The 21,550-nt window shown below is 27.5% G+C and overlaps 1 protein-coding gene across 1 annotated transcript in view; it reads left to right on the forward strand.

The window, feature by feature from the left end:
- Window positions 1-21,550, forward strand: part of LOC129973985 (transmembrane protease serine 9-like) — a 41,710-nt gene that overhangs the window by 12,437 nt on the left and 7,723 nt on the right. The window contains exons 5-7 of the mRNA XM_056087529.1: window positions 2,854-3,119; window positions 7,470-7,612; window positions 13,748-13,930. Coding sequence (XP_055943504.1) covers window positions 2,854-3,119; window positions 7,470-7,612; window positions 13,748-13,930 — 592 coding nt within the window. The remainder of the gene's footprint in view (window positions 1-2,853; window positions 3,120-7,469; window positions 7,613-13,747; window positions 13,931-21,550) is intronic.

Consider the following 21,550-nt stretch of genomic DNA (forward strand, 5'->3'; position numbering starts at 1 on the left):
ATTGAAAGCATTTTCGATTGTGCTATTGTAAAAATTCTATTAAGACAACTATGAAAATAATTTCTCATGTATTAAAGAGTTGTACAAATCATAAAATAAGTTATTTTTAATTATTCTTTTTCAATAAATGATATAAAATCAATGAAAAATTAAAGTTTTCAAATTAATTGAAAGTTGATATTAAATATGTGTACTGGAAATAAATTGGTAGTTATTAAATATTTTAACTTCAAATATAAAAATACCGATAAAAAAACTTTTCATGAAATCATTCCCATTTTCTTCAAGTTCCTTTAATTTTGAAATTGTACATTTAAAAATGAAAATCTTCGATGGATTAATCTTCATAGATAATTTTTTTAATATCTTGAATCTTATGTAGGGTTATGAGGACCTGATAGCATGGTCTTAAACATAACAAAATTATACACTATCTACCAATAAGCAATTAGACAATTGTGATAAAAGAGCTAAACACGATTTATTCATATTCAGTAATTGGTAGTGCCTCCACCTGAAGCAATTACAGCCTTAACCCTCCGGGGCATGCTTTTTTTAGCAAAAGTAGTATTTTCTTCCCAAAAATAGTATGGATAGTAGTATTTTATTCCATTTGGCTTAGACAAGACATGCATTTCGCCTATTTTGGATGGTTGCTGCACCCCTTAATTCAGCAATCCAACTCGTCTCAGAGATTTCCCATGAGATTTAAATCTGTACTATGAGCAGGCCAGTCCAGTCGGTTCATCTAATTTTCATCATATCAATCCATAATGACATGAGAGTGGCTTTATCATCCTGTAAATAGCAATGATACAACCTGTAAAATTTCCATAGTGTAGGAAGCACATTGTTGTCCAGAATAGTGAAGTAAGAGCCTGATTTGAGTTTACCATGAATTCAGGCAGTTCTGAATTTCGTGGCCTCTTGCATGTGAAAATTCTAACGCTGTTTGCTACATGGTATTTAAGTGAAGGAAGCGTGACGTAAATCAAGACCACAGATATCCTCATTTGAATGGGTGTCCAAATAATTCAATTAGTATTAATGTATTCAGGTCGATATAAGGTAGATAGTGCATAATCAAAGCCAGATTTTAACAAAATATACGCTCTCTAAGCCAGCTTGGATATTAATTGTCCTCTATCTTGCTTGGTATCAAATTTTGGGAAAAGAATGTCGTATCAATAGAGATTAAAAATACCCTCCATCCCCCCCCCACCTCCCTTTCCAGAAAAAACTTCAAAAGGAAGGAGTAGCAATCTAACCAAGATAAGTAAATAGACATTATTTTATTTCCACGGTGCTTTCTAAAAGTTTTGTTAAAAAAAAAAAAAAAAAAAAAAAAAAAACTTTGAAAACATTATTGCAAGTGTAATTCCATGAAACCCTGAAACCTTATATCGACCTGAATACATTAATACTCTGAGCAAGAAATATTTATTTTTCTACAACATGAAAATTATTTAGCTTGAATTTAGGTAATTATGTTTATTATTGTATTATGTAATTATGTTATGTGACAAGTTTTCCTGATGATGTCGTGTCCGCGTTTCCACGGAAAGGGGGTGCAGTAGCTTCTGAGGGTAAAGACCCCTGAGCACCCTAGGGCAGAAGTCTGACTTCTAGCTCATATGAAGATGACACGCACACATACGCTTGCACAGCCCCTTTTAACATGGTGGGGGGCACATTCACACACCTCACAGAATGAGGAACAACCATGTCCGATCCGGGATTTGAACCCGGGACGCCCAGATCACGGAGAAGAAGCGCTACCCCTATGCCAGGATATCGGCAGAAGTTGTTCTTATAAAGACTTTTGAAATATATTTACATTCAACTTCTATGCTCTTTTTCTTTATACCTCATTCGCCTTTATTGGTTTTGATAGTTTGATACCTTTATTTTAATGGTCTCATTCAATTTTGCTGTGAGTTTGCTTAGATTTGAATTTTTAAATACTATTTTTCTTATTATTGTCTAATTTTAATGTAATTACTTTATTGATATTAATCTTTGCCTTCATAAAACCTTAATTTCTTAGAATGTTAAGATCACGAAGGATCAATATTTGGACGAAAGTCAACCTCCTCAGGAAAAATTTCCCTAGTTTAGAATCGATCAATATATCAAGGGTGACCCTTGATAATCTTCAGGCCGGATTCGTCATTTCCTCCTTTTTATTCTATTTCATTCCTTTTTGCAGTTTAAAATTAATATTAAGTTCTAATTTATAGAAATTTATTTGTGTTTTATATGTAGCAGCATTAGTGCGCTCCAAATACAATGCATCTTCATTTTAATAGTTTTTGGCTCGGGAAATATTTACTTTACAAGTTAGTTTCATAAACATAACTTTAATTTTATGGTTTGTAGTCTCTTATGTTGCCAATTTGACGCCACTAGGTTCAAAACTTCATCTAGTATAGATAATAGTTTGTTATGTAAGCATTAGTAAGAGTGTACATATTGTTTTATTATTAGAGATTTATTAAATATTTTAGAACAAAATCCTGTTACAGTTGTTAGATCGGAAAATTAATGAACATCGTATTTTTGCTAACCAAAAACGGTTTTATATTAATTTTGGTATAAGTATTTTCAGTAATGGCATGATATTTTTCAGTAATCGAGTCCAGCAACGATTTTAAATTTACTATATGTAGAAGTATATTTCAGTAATTCTATGATATTTCTCAGTAATCGGGTCCTGCAATGGTTTCTATTTATTAATGGTAAAAGTATATTTCAGTAATGGCACAATATTTTTCAGTAATTTAGTTCAGTACTAACGAATTAATATTTATTATTAGTAGAAGTATATTTCAGTAATGGCATGATATTTTTCAGTAATGGAGTAAAGCAGCAAGCATCGTCATTCAATGCTATCATAGGCAATGTCAACAGAAGCTCGCCCGATTCACAGCAGATATTCTTCCGGAAAATAACAGTACATCCAAAATACGACAATTTAGAAAATGATATTGCCATTTTAGAAACAACAGCACCTATTAAATTTAGTGACACAATTGAGCCCATCTGCATTCCTGATTCAAACTTCCCAAAGTTGCTGCTTAAATCTGTGACAGCTATGGGTTGGGGACAGGACCAAAGAGGTTTGTGTTTATATTTCTTGTTGGTTTCCTCATTTTTATTTCCTATTTTTAAATAATCTAGAGAAATTTAGATTAATTTTAGACGATATAGTATTTTTTATTCAAACTCCTAGTAAATTTTGCAGTACTGGCTTTTATAGAGAATAGGAATAATTAGAATTTATCAACAAACTGACATCATTTACGAAATATTTTGAATTATAACCTGTTGAAACTTACCAAAGACACTGCCGAGTTAACGTTTTCGTTAATTCTAAACTACAATTGACTTACTAATTATTTTAAAGCGAGTTTGCTCTTGGATTATGTATTAACTGGCCAAGCTCATTCTTTGGGATTATTGGCAACAAAAATGTTCTTTATATTATTTTATCTAACTTAATAGCCTCTCAGCAAAATACTTTTAAGCTCCACATTTTGATAGCCTTATATTTCACTCTATTTTTAGAAGTCTTAACCCGCTCTATTCATTGTATTACGCATTTACTTAATTTTCTGTTAAGTCCACTAAAATTTGAACTTTAAATTCAAATGAAAATAATTAAACTTCAACCAATTATAAAACTTCTATATACTGATAAAAAGATACACATTTCAAAAAAAGTGTAAGGAAAACAGAAGCACTGAAATATTAAGTGTGCAATAGAATTTTTAAAAATAATTTATGCAATTATCTCAGAGAATTATTCAATAAAATTTTCTGTTGTTCAAAATAAATTACAAAGCATTGCAAATAATAAAGAAATTTTTCAAATGACAAGGTTTATAATATACAGGATGAGTACAAATGATGGACTCGATTTTAAAAAATCATATTTTCGAAAGTACAGCAAATATTGCGATAAGTAATACATGAATTTAAATTGAACTATACCATATTTTTTTCGGTTACAAATGTTCGATGTGTGAACCTCTTGTTACACGACATACGCCCTATCTGTAATCCAATTCGCTTCAAGCATTCTGTAACAAACATACTGTCAATAGTTCTGAATGCTGCACAAATGCGTTCTTTAAGTTATGGATGTGTTTTAAGCATTGGTGGTATATAAACAATGTATTGTCTCAATAAATTTTGTTGGGTTATGTTGAAGATAATTAAAAAAAAAAAGGTTTGGAACAAACTGGATTACAGATTGGACTTATGCCATGTAACAAGAAGGTCACACATCGAACATTTGTAACTGAAAAAAATTATATATATATATATAAAATTTATGTATTATTTATTGTAATATGTGCAGTAGTTTCGAAAATGTTATTTTTTAAAACCGGGTCCATCAATTGTACTCACCTTGTATCTTGGTATGGCCAATCAGATTATATGAAAAAGCAATGAACTAATTTTAAATATATATATATATATATATATATATATATATATATATATATATATATATATATATATATATATATATATATATATATATATATTGCTTAAGAAAATAACAAAATATTAAGAAGGACATACAAAATATACTTTAAAACAAAAACCTACTGTTGTACAAAACTAAGCCATGTCTTCGTATCTTCATTTTCAAACTCGAATCCAAAGTTGGGAACCTTACTTTTATGGAAACCATCATCTTCAATAGAGGAAGAAACACCTAGGAGGAATTACTTGTAGCAACAATAAACACTCATAGAATTTTCTTTATAACTCTTATAAATTATAAATTTTACAATAAATATATTTTTTATTTATTCTATTTTTTAAATTAATAAAAACATATGAAAAATGTAATCAAATTTCTTCATTAAAAAGACAGCATTGAGATTTTAAAATGATACAAAAATAAAATTTTGTTGTAATAATTTCATAACTTAAAGAGAAAAACCTTGAATTTTCGCTTAATTTTCAATTAATAATGTAAAATTAAATTCAAGTTTCAAAAAAGAAATAATATCGAGATACTCATTTCAGTCTTCCAAGATATATTTGTGATAGCTCTAATTCTAGCTATCTGTTTTGTAGAACGCCAGTACACACAAACATACACACACAGCTTCGTCCTTAGCACGTACTATTAATGATAAATATGTGTGCGTGTTTGCCAGTATATATTGATGCTCTCTCTACATGTCAGACTTTTTAACTCAGAATAACCAAACTTGGCATAAATATGATTCGAATGGTGTGATAGTGCATTTCAGAACCCCTTTCTTTTTTAAAATTTTAATTAAAATATTTGCTAATTCAAAATCATGCAAAATGTCGAAGTTTTAACTGACAAGATTATGATGACATAAAAATCATTTCGCATTACATGAAAATTCAAAAACATTTTTTTACTGATAGAGATTTAACTGTAATTTATATATATTCTTTTTACTTTTAATATACTTTCAAAATCAATGAATGATTTTTTTAATGTTAAATTAAATGTATATGTTAAACAATACATTTTATGGCTTAATGATTCAATTACTATGCAATGTTCTTCATTGTCGACTCAAATGTTTTATCTGGTCGATATTAATACTTCATCCTTGCTACTTTAACATTAATGATGTCAAAATTACGAAGATTCGATTTATTTTTTCATGTTAAATAGATTTCAGAATGATGCTCACTTTTAATAAAAGGCTGTGAAATTTTGTTGTACTTACAATTAAAAGTTATCATTAAAATTAAACAAAAGAAGAAAAAAATTCCCATTGTTAAAAAATTGCTTTTCTTTTCTGTAATATAGTTGAATACATAAAGACTATTGGTTGAAAATTAGGAAAAGATATACAAAAATGAACAAAATGGTGCAAAGTATGAGTAAGGTATGAGTTATACATCTAAAAAAATTTTACTGAGGAAGCCATTAGGCTCATATTGCACAAATTATTTAATAGAAATTTTTAGCAACTATTAGTTCCGGAGAACCGCCGAATGGCTGCCAAAGATGTTTAATCTAAACTTATAATAAAACTGAATGTGTGTGTGTATGTGTATGTGTGTGTGTGTGTGTGTGTGTGTGTGTGTGTGTGTGTGTGTGTGTGTGTGTGTGTGTGTGTGTGTGTGTGTGTGTGTGTGTGTGCTGCGTTCTACAGACCAGATCGTTTGAGCTACAGCTACCAGATTTCAAGAGATTTTCTTGAATTTCCAATTAGAATTTTCTTTAATTAAAAAGTAAGCGAAATTTTAGAGTTTTTCTACCATAACTTCCGAAAATATTACATAACGAAAATGATTTTTACATCAAAATGAACTACAAGAATTATCTTTTTAATGATGACACCAATGTTTTAACTTATAAATTGAGTTCGTTTCTTTAATGAATTTAAAAATTATATATATTTGAACTATTTTTTCAACAATTTATTTATCAAAAATAAAAATAAAATTAAACCAGCAGAGAAAAAAAGCAAGCATGAAAAAAATTATTACGCATGCATGAGAAAAAATTAGCTTTTATCAATGAGTTGCCATCACTTTAAGCAACGCTCAAATTAAGAAAAGAAGCTAAATATTACAACAAATGTCGAAAAGTGTAATATTCGGCACTAGTCTTTAATATTTGTGGAGATTAAATGATAAATCATTAATTGATGAATCTTTAAAAAAAATACTTTTTAAAATGAAATTAAAATTTGCTTGTCTTTAAATAAAACATTAAATTTCAAAACAATATAATCTCGAATTGCTTGTTGAAATTGATATTTTATATTAACAATATTAATGAATATTAATAATGTTGGTTATACATCCAAGGCGAAAATAAATGCTGTACCGCTTCATGATATGAAACCAAAGTTATATAGGACTGTTTAAAAATTCCTCACTCCATTTCAAAACACATTAGAAAAATATTTAAACTGCACTTTGAGAAATATTTTTAAAACACACGCCTGATTAGGACTAATACGCTGACAGTATTTATGCATGTTGATTTCAATTTTCTTAAAATTGCTTATTATGTACTTTTGAAGAATTTTTGAACTCTAAATTTAATATAGCCCTTTGTAATTATGAATCATATTCGTTAAAATATTCTTGACTTTTCTAACTTTAAAATGAAAAAGGTATATCAATTTACTGCCACCAAATCTATGAAATTTTGAATATCATTATTTTGGGTACATGATATTAATTAAAAGAGGAATATTACATGATTTTTTATATCTATTTTTGCTTTGATTCCAGAAACTAGAAATTAAGAAATAAAATTGAAGTTAAAAATTAAGGTATATATTTAATAAAAATATTTGAATTCTTCATATATTTTATTCATGAATTTCGCACTGATTCAACTACTCTTATCTCCTTATTTATAAAAGAATGATATTTTAAAATGTCAATGTTATATTAGTTTTTCAGTATCAAATACATTTTATTGACGCTTTGGTCGTTTTGCACAGAAAACAGATCAAGTACTCCTGAAATCCTAAAATACGTTCAGCAGCGAGTGGTTTCAAATTTAAAGTGTCGGATACTATATTTGGGAAGAAGGGTTCCAGAATCAAGTTTATGTGCCAGTGGTCTCCTGTCTGGAGTTTGCTACGTAAGTTTAAAATTTACTTTACTAGAGTGAAATTGAAATTTCGCTGAATTAACTCTTATGTTAAGAAACAATATGTGCACATTTATAAATATGGGTTATAAAAAAGTATATTGATTAAAATTCAGAAAGTTTTTCACATATATTTTAAAGATTTACTTACGTTTTATAAAAATATCTTAATATATATAAATTACGTGTCACGTTGTTTGTCCGCGATGGACTCCTATACTACTTAACCGATTTTAATCAAATTTGCACACCGTGTGCAGTTTGGTCTAACTTAAAAGATAGGATAGCCCTTTTTTTGAATTTTTAATTAGAATTTTAATTATTAATTAAAAACTAACTTTCCCGCCAAAAAAATCTTTTCATTTTTCCCATTGCCAAATGAGTACGGCTTCAGTTTTTTTTCCCAACAGTCATGAAGCTAGGCTTAAGATTTTTCGGCTGATTATTTGAAACGATTCTATTTATTTTCTTAATGTTTGATGCATTTAAAATTAAACATTGTTAATGAATCGATCTTTTAGATTCATTCTGAAGTACTTTCGAATTAAAATAAAAAAAATAAAGGAAATTAAAAATTTCTAATCTGCATAGCGTTACCCAAACTGGAGTAGAAAATTCGCGCATTTGCTTTAGCATAATTGGAGTTGAAAATTCACGCATGCGCATTGTTTTCTTATTGTTGACAAATATTTTCAACGGATGCGGATTTGGTTTTGATGGTTTAATATGTTTCCGACAGATTATTTCAAACGATTCTGTTTATTTTTTTAGTGTTTGATGAATTTGAAACTAAATATTGTTAATTAAACGATCTGTTTATGATGAATCTGAGAAAATTTTGTTGAAAACTTCTTGAGATATTATATAAATTAAGAAAAATATTCTTTAGTGGCCATAAGGTTTAAATACTCAGCGACTCTGTTTTCAGTACTCATATTTAAAAAAAAATGCTTTGTTTCAGTAAAAAAAATATTATTATATTTATTGCAGTTTAATGATTTCCACTTTAATTTAAAGCATAAATTCTACGGGAGCTAACAGAAAATTAGAGATATACATATTACGTTATGGCTGAAGGCCTTTATAATAATATGAGTGAATTATATGACTATTAAAATTTGAAGTTTTAAAATATTTTAATGAAGAAGCAATTAAAATGGGAGTTCCATAAAATATTTAATTATTAAAATTTTAACGTGCATTAAGATTGGCGAACCAGCTGGTCGCCAAAGGCGGCTAGTTTAACTATATAATCATATCGCTTGTTCTTAACAAATGATTTACCGTATCTATAATGAAAGACAAAAAAATGCATTAAAAAGTAAGAAAGAAAGCGATTTATTTTTTTTATCTAAATCATCATGTTTATTATTGCAGAATTGCATAAAATAACTATCATTTAAATATAATAGTCTTTATTTATGTTTACAATTTTTGCTCAATTACTTTGAAGATAACATAAAAATCTCTTCATAAAAATGGCATTCAGTAAACTAAATTTTTTCTTCATAATGAATACAATTTTCTATTTTCTATTACTGCTGCATTTAATGTACCTTTCAATAATATTTATTTTTTAAAAAAATAGTATATTACATTTCTGAAAGGACTAAAATTTATAAAATAATTTCTCCGTACCGATTTAGAACCCAGTACAAATTGTCCTAAAAATTTGTGAATATGAATTTTAAAAATTTTTAATTCACAATCAGTAAAACTCCAATTTTAGTCTCATGTGTGTGAAATTTCCAAATAAATTTTTAATTAACTTCTTGATGAACTAGCGACCAGTCATGTTGCCAATTGTCGGTAATGAAATTTTTTAATCGTTTGCAAAATTTGTACAGTGCAATTAAATTAAGGAGACAAGAAAGCGAGTTCCTATTTTGAGTTACATTTAAAATTTAAAGTCTCTAGCTCATAGTAAAGTTAATTAAAAATCAGTTGTAAAATTTGCAGAGAACAGACAAATAGATAGAAATGAAAGCAAATTAATAAAAACGTGTTTAAAAAAGCCAATAAACTTCGATCATTTTTAATTTTTAATAAACCTCACAATTAATTACTTTATAAACATCGACAAATATTTCCCACAATTCTGGTTGCGAAATATTCTTATCACAAATAATTAATATTATCATAAATAAATATTATTAAGTAATTTTTTTAATTCATAATGCTAAGAATTAATAACACTGAGCTTCGCTGAAAATTTAAAATTGACTTAGAAAAAGTTTTATTGATAAATAAAATTACTATACTCTGAATCAATAAATACATTTGGTCGTAGGAATTCATATATTTTATGGATAATTAACGCAGTTACTTAAGAATGATATGACTAGAAAATATATGATTCAATGACGAGTTCCTATTGCAAATCGTTCAGAATTAACCTTCTTTTCAATAGTATTATTTCTTTACATTCAGATTCACAAAAAAGGTGTGTGTGTGCGTATGTGTGTGTAGTATTTTCATCATCCTGTGTTTTAAATGTTAATAACAAGCACCTGAATATGATTGTAGAGGTGACCTTAAAATAGTGCAGAGTAGCACAGAGAAATGATCTTTGAAGGACAACTTTAAATGAAGAGGTTTATTACTCGCATATTTCAAGAAAAAACATAAATGGAAGCAATTGCCATGAAATTTCAAATTGTGGACTGTTATTTTTATCTAAACAATGCAAAAAAAAAGAATTTTCAATGCTTCAATGGTTTATTTTCTTGTGACATTACAGTCACAAGTTAAACAATATCACATGCTATCTAAATATCGCAATATATTGCACAATGCCTAGAAATGCTGTTTGTATTTTTAGCAAAATTTTGCTTAGAAAATTTTATATTGATCAGCTTTTGGTCGCTATGTTACGAAAGATACAGGTGACTTACGTTTTTCTAGTTTTCCTCTTAATATCTTTGTGCTATTAAAAGCTGGGAAAAATCGAACGAAGATTTTTAAGTCTACATCATATTTTGTATTGCCTTCTTACAGGCCTGATGATTTCTTCAATGCAGTGGTCTACTTCCTTATTGATATCCTATAAGAAATAAAGCCTTTCTTATATACACAATTATATGAATTAAATAAACATAAACTAAAATAATGTTAATACAGTTTAAGCCTGTTCGAATTTACAGTTTAAGCCTATTCGAATGGAAGATATTCATAAATAAATCAGATGAAATTTAAAAACTGACATTTTCAAAGGTTTAAAAATTGTTTGGTAACATGGTGTGTTTTCATCCAGGAAAATAAATTATTAAAGACAGCATCACGGAAAGGGTGAACCGGAAACAGTAACATTTCATCAATGTGCCGTTGGTCGGTCTTAATTCAAGTTACACTAACGTGTAAGGGTGTGTCGTCGCGTGTGAATACAATTGAAATATTATGTCTAATATCATTTGTATTATCAGAAAAAAAGTATTAAAAAATTAAACAGCTATTTCAAAACTCAATATATATACACTGCTAACATGTATGCCATAGAAATAGTTCTTATTTCTTATTGTGGAATGGCAACAGTCAAATGTAAACAAACGCAATACCAACTTTTCTGACTGTTTAATTGGATATTTTTTTACAGTTGTACTTATTTCATCACTTCGGTTAGCTAATTAATGGAGCTATTAAAAATTGTGAATAATAATAGGTAAAGAGTTCATCGAAACCTTCAATCAGTCAAAGGAAAGAAAATACGAAAGAAATCAAAATGATATGCAGAAACTGAAAGTTAATATGATGCGAAAATATGCTTAGCACGTTGAATGCCACTCGATTCGCCTGTACTTCACCTGCTGCCTCATTAGATGACACCTTCTCTATTTTCATTAATAGATATTAAAGTAGGTGACATGTAATTAAATGGTCCGCATATCAGATGTGAGTAGGCAGACAAGGGATCGCTAAGATTACCTTATGGAAATTGATGTTTATATCTTCCAAAAACTATTACGTCACAAAAATGACTTTTGTATTAATTCTTAAAACTCAAAAAATTATTTTTAAATGATATCAGTTTCCTTTCCGAGAAATTTCTTTCTTCGTTTTTAATAATGTTTTTAATTTAATTTGACATAAAATCTGTCACAATGTATTTATTGCCATTCATTAACTCAAGTGGGGTTTTCATTTCCACTTAATTTTCAGTATATATATACCTTTGAATTTGATTTGATAGATTCAATTCAATTTATGTTTTTTAGTTTTATCAAACAACAAATTAAAATTTCAAAAAATAATGCATTCTATATTGCTAGCATAACAACTTAAAATCCTCAATAATGAAAGCGAGCGAGCTAGCGCAATTAAATAAATAAATTAAAAAGGAGTTACGCTAAAACGCAAAACGAGATTAATTAAGTTAATTGTTCTTGTAATTATGAGTAGCAACTGCAAGATAAATAGCTAATTTTAAATCTGAATATGTACAAATAATTTTACTTTTATCATGCGAGCATAAATTAGCCTATTATTTAGAGGGGAGAAATAGTGGCTTATTTTTAACGATATTAATTATTATGCAGAACGAAAGTGTGTAAATTAAATAAATCTTTTAAAATATATTATTTAGTAGCTCAGGAAATCCCAATTGTTTAGAGTCAGTGGCTGCTTATCCATTAAGACAGCAGAATTGCAACCCCCTAAAAATTATTTATTAGCTTGTTTACCAATTTAAAAAATTATTTGATTATTTAACTATATTTTGAGCTCGATAAACAAGGAAAGGAAATTAATAATAATAACAAAAATAAAGACAAGAAATGAATAAACAAGTAAAAAAATTGCATAAATTGAGATTACTTGGATACCTATCCCCAAAAACATTAAAATTCGTTCCCTACGCAATATTGGTTTATACAGAAAAAGATAAGCAAAAAAAAAAAAAAAAAAATTGCGATGCAAGATTTTTAAGTTTGATTCTTCATATTGCCGCTGATGGTGTCTAGGCTGTTATGGTTGAACATTAAATTTGGTGCAAGATCAAACTTTTGCTCCGTCATTACTCCCCCACCCCCGTGTAATGCTCGTCTTTCTTCTCATAATTGGTTTTTTCTTCGTTATTTATTATTTGATTTTGATTTTGATTTTATGTTACCTTGATGCAAATTCATCTGCTTTAATATACATTCCTTTTCTTTGTTATATGTCACCTGTTAAGAAGGATATACAGATAATTCTGTAGCATTAAATTTATATAAACAAAATTTAAAAGTTCTGGCTCTTTAGCGATAAAACTGTTTCATAAGAATTGCATTACTCTGTAAAATATTTTTACAATACTATTTGTATTGAATGTATTAATTTTGATTGGTATATTGCAAAACTTCAAGAGCTTATCATTAACAAATCAGAGAAAGAAAACTCATTAGAAAATTTTTCGTTGTAATAATAAGTTGTTGAATATATAGGGCGTCCCAAAATTAAAGCAACATTAGAATTTGCCATAATTTGTGCAGTATAGTGTTGGCAAACTAATTAAAAAACTGTTTGGCAGCTAATAGTTTAGTGTTAGTAAAAATGATAGAAGAACGGGCTTTCAGTGTTGGACAATATTTCAAATATAATGAAAGTCTAGGGGCCACAGTTCGAAAATTTCAGAATTGCCCTCTAGATCATGTGATTTAACAACATTAGATTTCTTTTCATGAGTTATTTGAAGGCAATGCCAAGAAGTCCATAAGCACGCGTGCATTGAAGGAGGAAATACAATGCTGCATCAACGAAATGCAGCAACATATATGCAAAATGGTCATGGAGAATTTCAACAAAAGAGTGCGTTTGCGCCAGCAAAGCCATAAAGGTCATTTGCCCTATGTATTATTCCATACATAACCTATCCTGTGTAATTTGCCATTCAATAAAAATACAACATTTCAAAGGAAAAACATTCTATTTTTACTAACTCTAAACTATCAGCTGTTAAATGGTTTTTAAATAGGGTTTTCAACACTTTACTCCACGAATGGTGACAAATTCAAATCTTGTGTTAATTTTGGGAAACCCTTTAAAATTACAATAAGCAGAAAGAGATGCGTATACCATTTTGAATTTCACATGAAATTTTATTCTTTTCAATCTATGATGAGGAATTTTTATGTACGCTGTTATAATTTTCAGGGTGATTCTGGCGGTCCTTTGGTGTATGAAATGGGAAGAAAAGGCCAGAAGGTGCAAGTAGGAATAGCATCCTATGTCAACTCTCTTGTCGGTTGTGGTTCGATCTTGGGACCTGCTGGATTTACTCGAGTCAGCTCTTTCACTAGCTTCATTATGAACACAGCTACTGGAAAAGTTTGCGTCGTCTAAACTTGTTATATGTAATATTTTCCATTTATTTTTTGTTTCGGTTGAAATAAATTAGTTCCAAAAATTGTTTCTTCATTTGTTGTTTGCATGCGAAAGAAATTATTTCCTAATGATTTTATCTCATAGTTGGATTGTTTAAAAACAATTAATTCTTGTTATAAAATTATTCTTTCTGGTTGAAATTCAACTGTTTTTAATTTTTTAAGCACTTACATTTTATTGCATTATTTCAAAATTTAATATTTGCATAAAAATAATCTAGCTAATTTCAATTAGCTAGCATGCGTTTGCAGTTCCAATAAAGAATGATGTTAAGGGAATTTAGAAATTATAAAATAAATTAATGTACAATTTTATTATCTTTATATTAATGAGATATCGGATAATAAATGTTTAAAATTATTAATTAGAGATCGTAAATTTTTTAAGTTAAATTCGGATTGATGCATTAAACTGCAACAACAATAATATAAAAAAAAGGAAACTTTACTAACCTTATAGGATGCAACAATAATTTATAAGCTAAACAATATAACATTTTATTGACAACAAAAAGGACTTTGCTGAATGCATTTAAGCATTAAAATGACGTGATATAGAATATTGAAAAATATACTATATTTAAGATAATCATATTTCATTTAGGATTCTAAAAAATACAAAAAAAATTACTCTTTAATATTGGTAATAGGGGTTTTTTAGACTCCAAAACTGAAAGAATCTCTCAACTTGGAAATCAACAAAAAAAGTTCTTAATCAATTTATGTAACTCATTTTTATCTTTTGAAGTCTTTGACCTGATTATCATAGAAGAAAAGTTTAAGCCTCAATATTTCAAGTTTTGACTTTTATTTTTAAAAAATGGGCAAATGGCATATTTAATCAGCAACAAACATAAATTAATTGTTTAAACTAATTTCAAAAGAAGCTTTTAATCGATCTGTGTGGATTGGTCTCTTATTTCTTGCGCTTAATTAAGAATTTACTTTTTTTATTTCAATCTACATTATAAAATATTAAAGAAAAGTTCACCACATAAGTTTTTCTTCTCCATAACCAAATTTTCTTTTAAACAAGAGATTAGAACGCCTGAACAATCAATTATTATTTTAAAAATTTTTACAAACACAATATTTTATTTTAAGAAAAAAAAATTGTTTATTTCTTATACATTGCACAAGAAATGATTTTCCAAGTATTTTCAGAGAAATCAAATATTTAAATTTGAATTATTTTAATAACTTACGCTTCAATTAATATTTTAATTTGCTTTATACTTTCAAAATAATCCAAGTGCGTTATTTTATTTGAGGTAAATAGTATAAGGAAAGGTTTTTAGAATAATTCAAATTTTCGAACGAGTTATTTTTGTTTACTTCTACACTCAAAGAAAATAAAATAAGATTACTTTTCTTCATTTGTAGAATATGAATGTGAAAATTAATATCTCACATGAAATTTTACATAAAAAATATATTTACAAACATTAAAAAAAATGAATAAGATATTATTTTTTTGTTGTTGCTGTTAAAACGATACATCCGAAAGCCACATTTTTCTGGAAATTAATTTTTTAAAAACTACGAAGCTGTAGTGAATATGTTTTAAAAATTTAGAAGGTTACATTTTTAAAATGTGAATACTCAAAAAATGCTGTTATTCTAAGGCAATGAATATATAGTGTGTAATATAATTGTTGTTTTTCATTATTTTTTTCTTAATTTTACAGACTGTAAAGTGAAGTTTAAAAATTTCTAGTTGAAATGTATTTTTTATTCAAATTTCAAAAGAAAATAATAGAAATGTAAAAAATAATTATGATTAATCTGCCTAATTTAGGAAAGAAAATTGATGAAAACTGAGAAGATGTTTGATTAAATCATCAGAAATATTTTCAGATTGCAGTTACTTAAATAAATTGCAATTGAATTCAAGTTATTATACAATGAACTTGAATTTCTAGGAAGAAATTAGAAATACTACTTCAAGAAAAAGGGCTGGAAATAAGATCTTTTGTTTGTTTGTTTGTTTCTTATGGCACTTGCCACTGACAAGCCCACTGTTACGAAGACAGCGATTTAAGCCTGAGGGGGACGTCTCTTATTTTTTATAGCAGCGCCAACTAGGGCCAAGAGTTGACAAGACTTTGCCACTCACGCATCACTCATTCGCTTGCACAACCCCTTTTTACAGGAGGGCACATTCACACATCTCACAGATAGAACAACAGAAGAACAACCATGCCCAAACCGGGACTCGAACCCGGGACGCCCAGATCACGGGGAAGACGCGCTACCCATAAGATCTTTTAAAATGAGAATAATTAGAATAGAAAAGTAGAGAATTAGAATAATTTGAATTCCTTCATGGTTGCAAACTCGACTCCTTCAAAATTAATTTACAATGCAAATTTATTTAAGAGTAAAATTTCAATTTTATTTAAGATTTCAATAATATTTCAATTTCAATGTTGTTTAAGATTTCAATAAGATCTCAATTTCAATGTTATTTTCTAAATTATTTAATTTCTCCTTGTGGAACAACTTTGCTGTATTAAGTAACATAATTTGACTTCAATAGAAAAAAAAAAAAAATTAAAATCTTAAGCCTGCCGTCAGTATGTTTTCAGAAGTCATCCAGTTCATTTGTATCATGATTCTTCTTTGTTACACAATCTTTGTCTTTTTTTTTTTTTTTTTTTTTTTTTTGCAATTACAGATGTTTTCCACCAAACGCAACAATTGGTATTGGATGTTGCGCACAGGCAAAAATATAATGTTCCATAATTTTCCAAGGTAAAATTGGCAAATTATTTTGTACTAATAGGGTAAAGCATAAAAACAAATTACAAACAGCAATGAAAGGACTAATTAGAGTGCAAAAGTTGTGACATTCAATAGGTATGGAAAGGGTATAAAACAACAATGGAACAAAAATAATAGATCATCGGTCCGAAATAGGCAGGTGGTTTCTCTGCATTGATATTCCGATGCTTCACTGAATTCAATGAAACAAAGATAAAAATAGGAATATTTATTTTTTAATGCTGAATTTTCTTACATAAACTATCTTACAATATTTTCAAAAATTAATCTATAGATATATTTATTCTTTTTTTCTTTTATTCCTTTTTATATTTTCATGAAATTATTTTTTTGATTAATGCGATCTGGATTTATTATTATTATTGAGATATTCCGCTTTAAAACAGAAGAAATGGAAACTTAAAAGCATTGCATTATATTCCATTTAAAAGGATGAATTTGGAAGTATTTTGTTTTTATTAGATAGGATTTAAAATCGTTCTTGATATTAAACTGTTTTATTTCTTGATTTAAAGAAGATATCGTATTATAATATAAAAATAATGAAGTAGAAGTATAAAAGAATATAAATTAAGAAAAGTTTATATTCTCTAAATAAATTTAAATGCAGAATATAGTTAATAATTTTAGCACATACCATATAATCAATTAAAATGAAATAAAAATAATTTAAAATTAAGTTGGACCACATAATATTAAAGAAAAAAATACCAATATCCATCTAAAATCTTACCAAATTTTCGTTGTACGTTACTTTTTAAACTCTGAAAGATTAAACTAAAGACTATAAAAAAACTATTTGTACAATATATAAGTCAATGTTTGCATAATAAATGATTGTTTATATTTTGGTTTCAAAGAAATAGATTTAGTATTTTTTAAATCGTATTACAATGAATTATTTAGTGTTGCAAATTTAATTTAAGTGTTGCAATATAATTATAAGTGTTGCAATTTTAAGCATATATCATAAATTTAATGAAAGAATTTATGCTGGTAAATAAAATAATGATTAGCTTATAATTTACAATAAAATTCTAATAAAAAAATAAACATTTTAAGTCTACCAGAGACTAAATTTTAATAAGTCAATTAAAGCAAAGCAATAAGATCATCGAAATAGTTAACAGATAATTTTGATTGTCATACAAAACTCAAGGTAGCTTAAAATTACAAAGAAGAAATACCCGTAATTCACTGAGATCATATGTGTAAATATTTAGTAATGTAGATCATGTAAATATTTAGTAAATGTAAATTAATTTTTAATATGTATAGAATCACATATTATACAAAGAAAAAACATTGCAATGATAAAAAATGAATTGTAATATTTTAAATCAAATTCCTTATCTCATATCCAAAAAAAAATCATTTTTATTTTCTCGTATATGAAGTATACTGAATATTATAATTGTGAAACCATTCGAGTTAGAAATTTTGACAGTTCTGCGTGTGTCAGACATCTCCGAGTTTTAAAAAATAACTCAACTTTATAGTATCATTTGTTTGTCTATAATAACACGATACCTCGAAAATGCTTTAAAATAGACTGATAAAAATTACTGTATAATTCATGTTACATTTTTAAATTTCTATCAAATTTTGAACATAATATACACTGCAAAAGTACGTCTTTCCAACTGTCTAAGTACAATGGAACATGATATCTAAAATCGTAAAAATCTAGATGGGTAAAATTTGCTACACAGGTTTAGCATCTATGATCCAGATCTAGAGTCAAATCCGTCAAAGGATTGAACGTCTGTATTTTCACAAGCTTGTAAACACTGTAATTCAAAATCACAATGACTTAAATGAATGAAATTTGTTTTCTGATTTTGTGACTACAATTTTAGCTCTGTTTCATCTTATAGTTTCAAATGGTCTGTGAAAAAATGTATCGAAAATACGTATTTTATTTTCTTGTACCCTATCACTATATCCCCAAATACTGCATTTTAGATTCAGTGAAATTACTAGAATTGAGACAAAAATTTGATCTTTCGTAATTATTGCAGGACATGGCATGCTGTTAAACTTCCTTACTGTTACGTTTTCCTTACTGTGCTACAAAACACACAATTATTATGTGTGAAAATAAAAATTGGAGCACTCGTTCAAGGCTTTGCCCAAGATCCACAGTTTTATGAAGAGAGAGTGATGATGCCTTTATTAAAGAATATATGAGACGATGCCTTTATTAGAGAGTATATGAGATAATGAATTTATTAAAGAATATATGAGATTATACCTTTGTTAGAGAGTATATGAGAATGATTCCTTTATTATAGAATATACGAAATGATGCCTTTATTGGAGAATATATGAGACGATGCCTTTGTTAGAGACTATATGAGACGATATCTTTGTTAGAGAGTATAGGAGAAGATGCCTTTATTAGGGAATACATGAGATTATTAATTTATTAGAGAATATATGAGACGATTACTTTGTTAGAGAGTATATGAGAATGATTCCTTTATTATAGAATATATGAAATGATGCCTCTATTGGAAAGTATATGAGACGATGCCTTTGTTAGAGAGTATATGAGACGATACCTTTATTAGAGATCATACGAGATGCTGCCCCTTTATTAGAGGGTATATCTCACTTTTCTCCCCAATGTCTCTCTCTCTCTCTGTGAAAACGGAAATGTGTTTCACGCTACTGGTTACAATTTTGTTTCTTCTATGAATATGATAAATCAAATATGCAAGAAAATAAAGCATAAAATTTGGTACATTAACTTTTCCTCTATAAGAAATCTGTTCATTCTGTTCATTCGTCCGTATCATTTCTAGCCGATTGTATATCGGAAAAATTAGAAAAGCAAATAATTAGAAAGATGAATTTAATCCATAGATTTATCATTAAAATTGGTAGCTTGTATCAGATTGGTCACTTAATCTGTCAAAGGGTTGATCTTCTATCTTTTTGTATATTTGCGAGAATGTACAATGGTAATTCGAGAGCGCAACGACTTAAACAAATAAAATTTTGCGTGAAGTCTTTTCATAAACATTGTAGGCCATTTTCAAACTTTAAATTCAATCGGTGCAAAGAAATATATTCAAAATTCATATTCAGTTTTCGGTATTGTACTATAAAGTTCAAAATACAAAATTTCGCGCTAGAAAAGAGGAAGTTGAGTAGAAACACAGCCATTTATATAATTGATTAGGAATTTCTATAATTGATTAGCAAACATTTTTTTTATTTCTGATTTTATACATAAATTTAAATACTCGATTCTTATAAATTTAGATTTCTTCTAAAATGGCCTTGAATTTGACAATGGACTTCCTCCTGGACCAGTAACGTTTGCAGAGAGTGTCACGTAAAGTAGAAATAGACTGCATTTCATGTAAATAATTAGGTAATTAGTAATTTCCAGCAAGGAATTAGGCCTACATTAATTGATAAATATCGACACAAAAGGTTTAATAAAAGGAAAAACCGGTAGAAATAATTACTTAAAGTTCTGGCACAGCAGTTATCTCATATTTACATTCTTGAAATACTGAAAATAAATAAATCGTATGTTTTTTTTTTTTTTTAATTTTTAGAAAATCGATGTTAGTAACTGGAAAGAATTTTTAATATCCAATAAATATATTGTTCTTAAGATATGATGTTCTATAAATTTAAATCGATAATAAACAGCGCCTTGATTTTGCTAAAGAATATAACAACAAAAAATACAAATGTTTATGTAGTAACGTGTAGGAAGTAATTTCATACCTTAAATACTTAATGCAATAAAAAAAGCAAAGAGCACAAGTGAACTGTGAACAATTAAGTAGTGTAGCTTTCTGGAAAACTACATTAAAATGCATAATCTTAAAAAAAAATTGAGAAAATAAAATTAAGAAGTAAATGACATTTACGATGATTATCTATAGAAGTAAATGGCTTTATAGAGCTCAAAATTTAAAATAATTAATTTTTCAAGTTTGCTGTTACTTTGACAGCATCACATTCATTTGACATTTTTTCATCAAACGTTTAATATAATGAGTTTTGTACAGAAGAAAATTACACAGACAATGACTTTTTAATATAAATGTCTTTTTGAATTTAAATGACTGTAATGCATCTTTTTATTCCTATAATAGGTTTTAAAAATATATGGCTTCTTTGTAAAGAACAGTAAAATAAATATTTTGCTCAAAATGTGCAGAGTCATAAGTTTTAAATACAACAAACGAAGGATATTAAAAAATTGTATACAGAATTCCTATAATGAATGTTTCCTTTCATTCTCATACTTATTTTCCTCTATTCTAATTTGTAAAAATTTCTTGTTACATTTTAATGGTCTTAAAATAAAAAAGAGCACAAATTATAAAAATTTATTTAATGTCTACGATATAAAAATAATACCTATTTGGAGCATCATAATTTATTAACGATATAAAATCACTTCTGCTCAATTCTAAAAACAATTTTCTTAATTTAATAAGAGGTTCTAGGTTAAAAAGGAAAAATAGATCGAAAACTCAGAAAACTAGGCTTGTTTAACTCAATAAGAAAGAGGTCAAAATATATTCTTTAAAACTGGATCGAGTAATTTAGGAGTGAAGTGTGCTAAAATTTTTGAAAGATAACATATGAACCATAAAACTAAAAGAAGGTAAAAAAGTCGGAAGTAACATTTTCTTATCACTTTTTGAAAAAAGATAAACTCAAAATATTTACAAATATCCACTATTTAAAAGCAAACTTTTCTTGAATTTTGTACAATATGCGAATTTTATAAATTTAACTTCTTTTTCTGTAAAAG

Source organism: Argiope bruennichi, chromosome 1 (assembly GCF_947563725.1).
Source record: "Argiope bruennichi chromosome 1, qqArgBrue1.1, whole genome shotgun sequence".
NCBI lineage: Eukaryota > Metazoa > Arthropoda > Arachnida > Araneae > Araneidae > Argiope > Argiope bruennichi.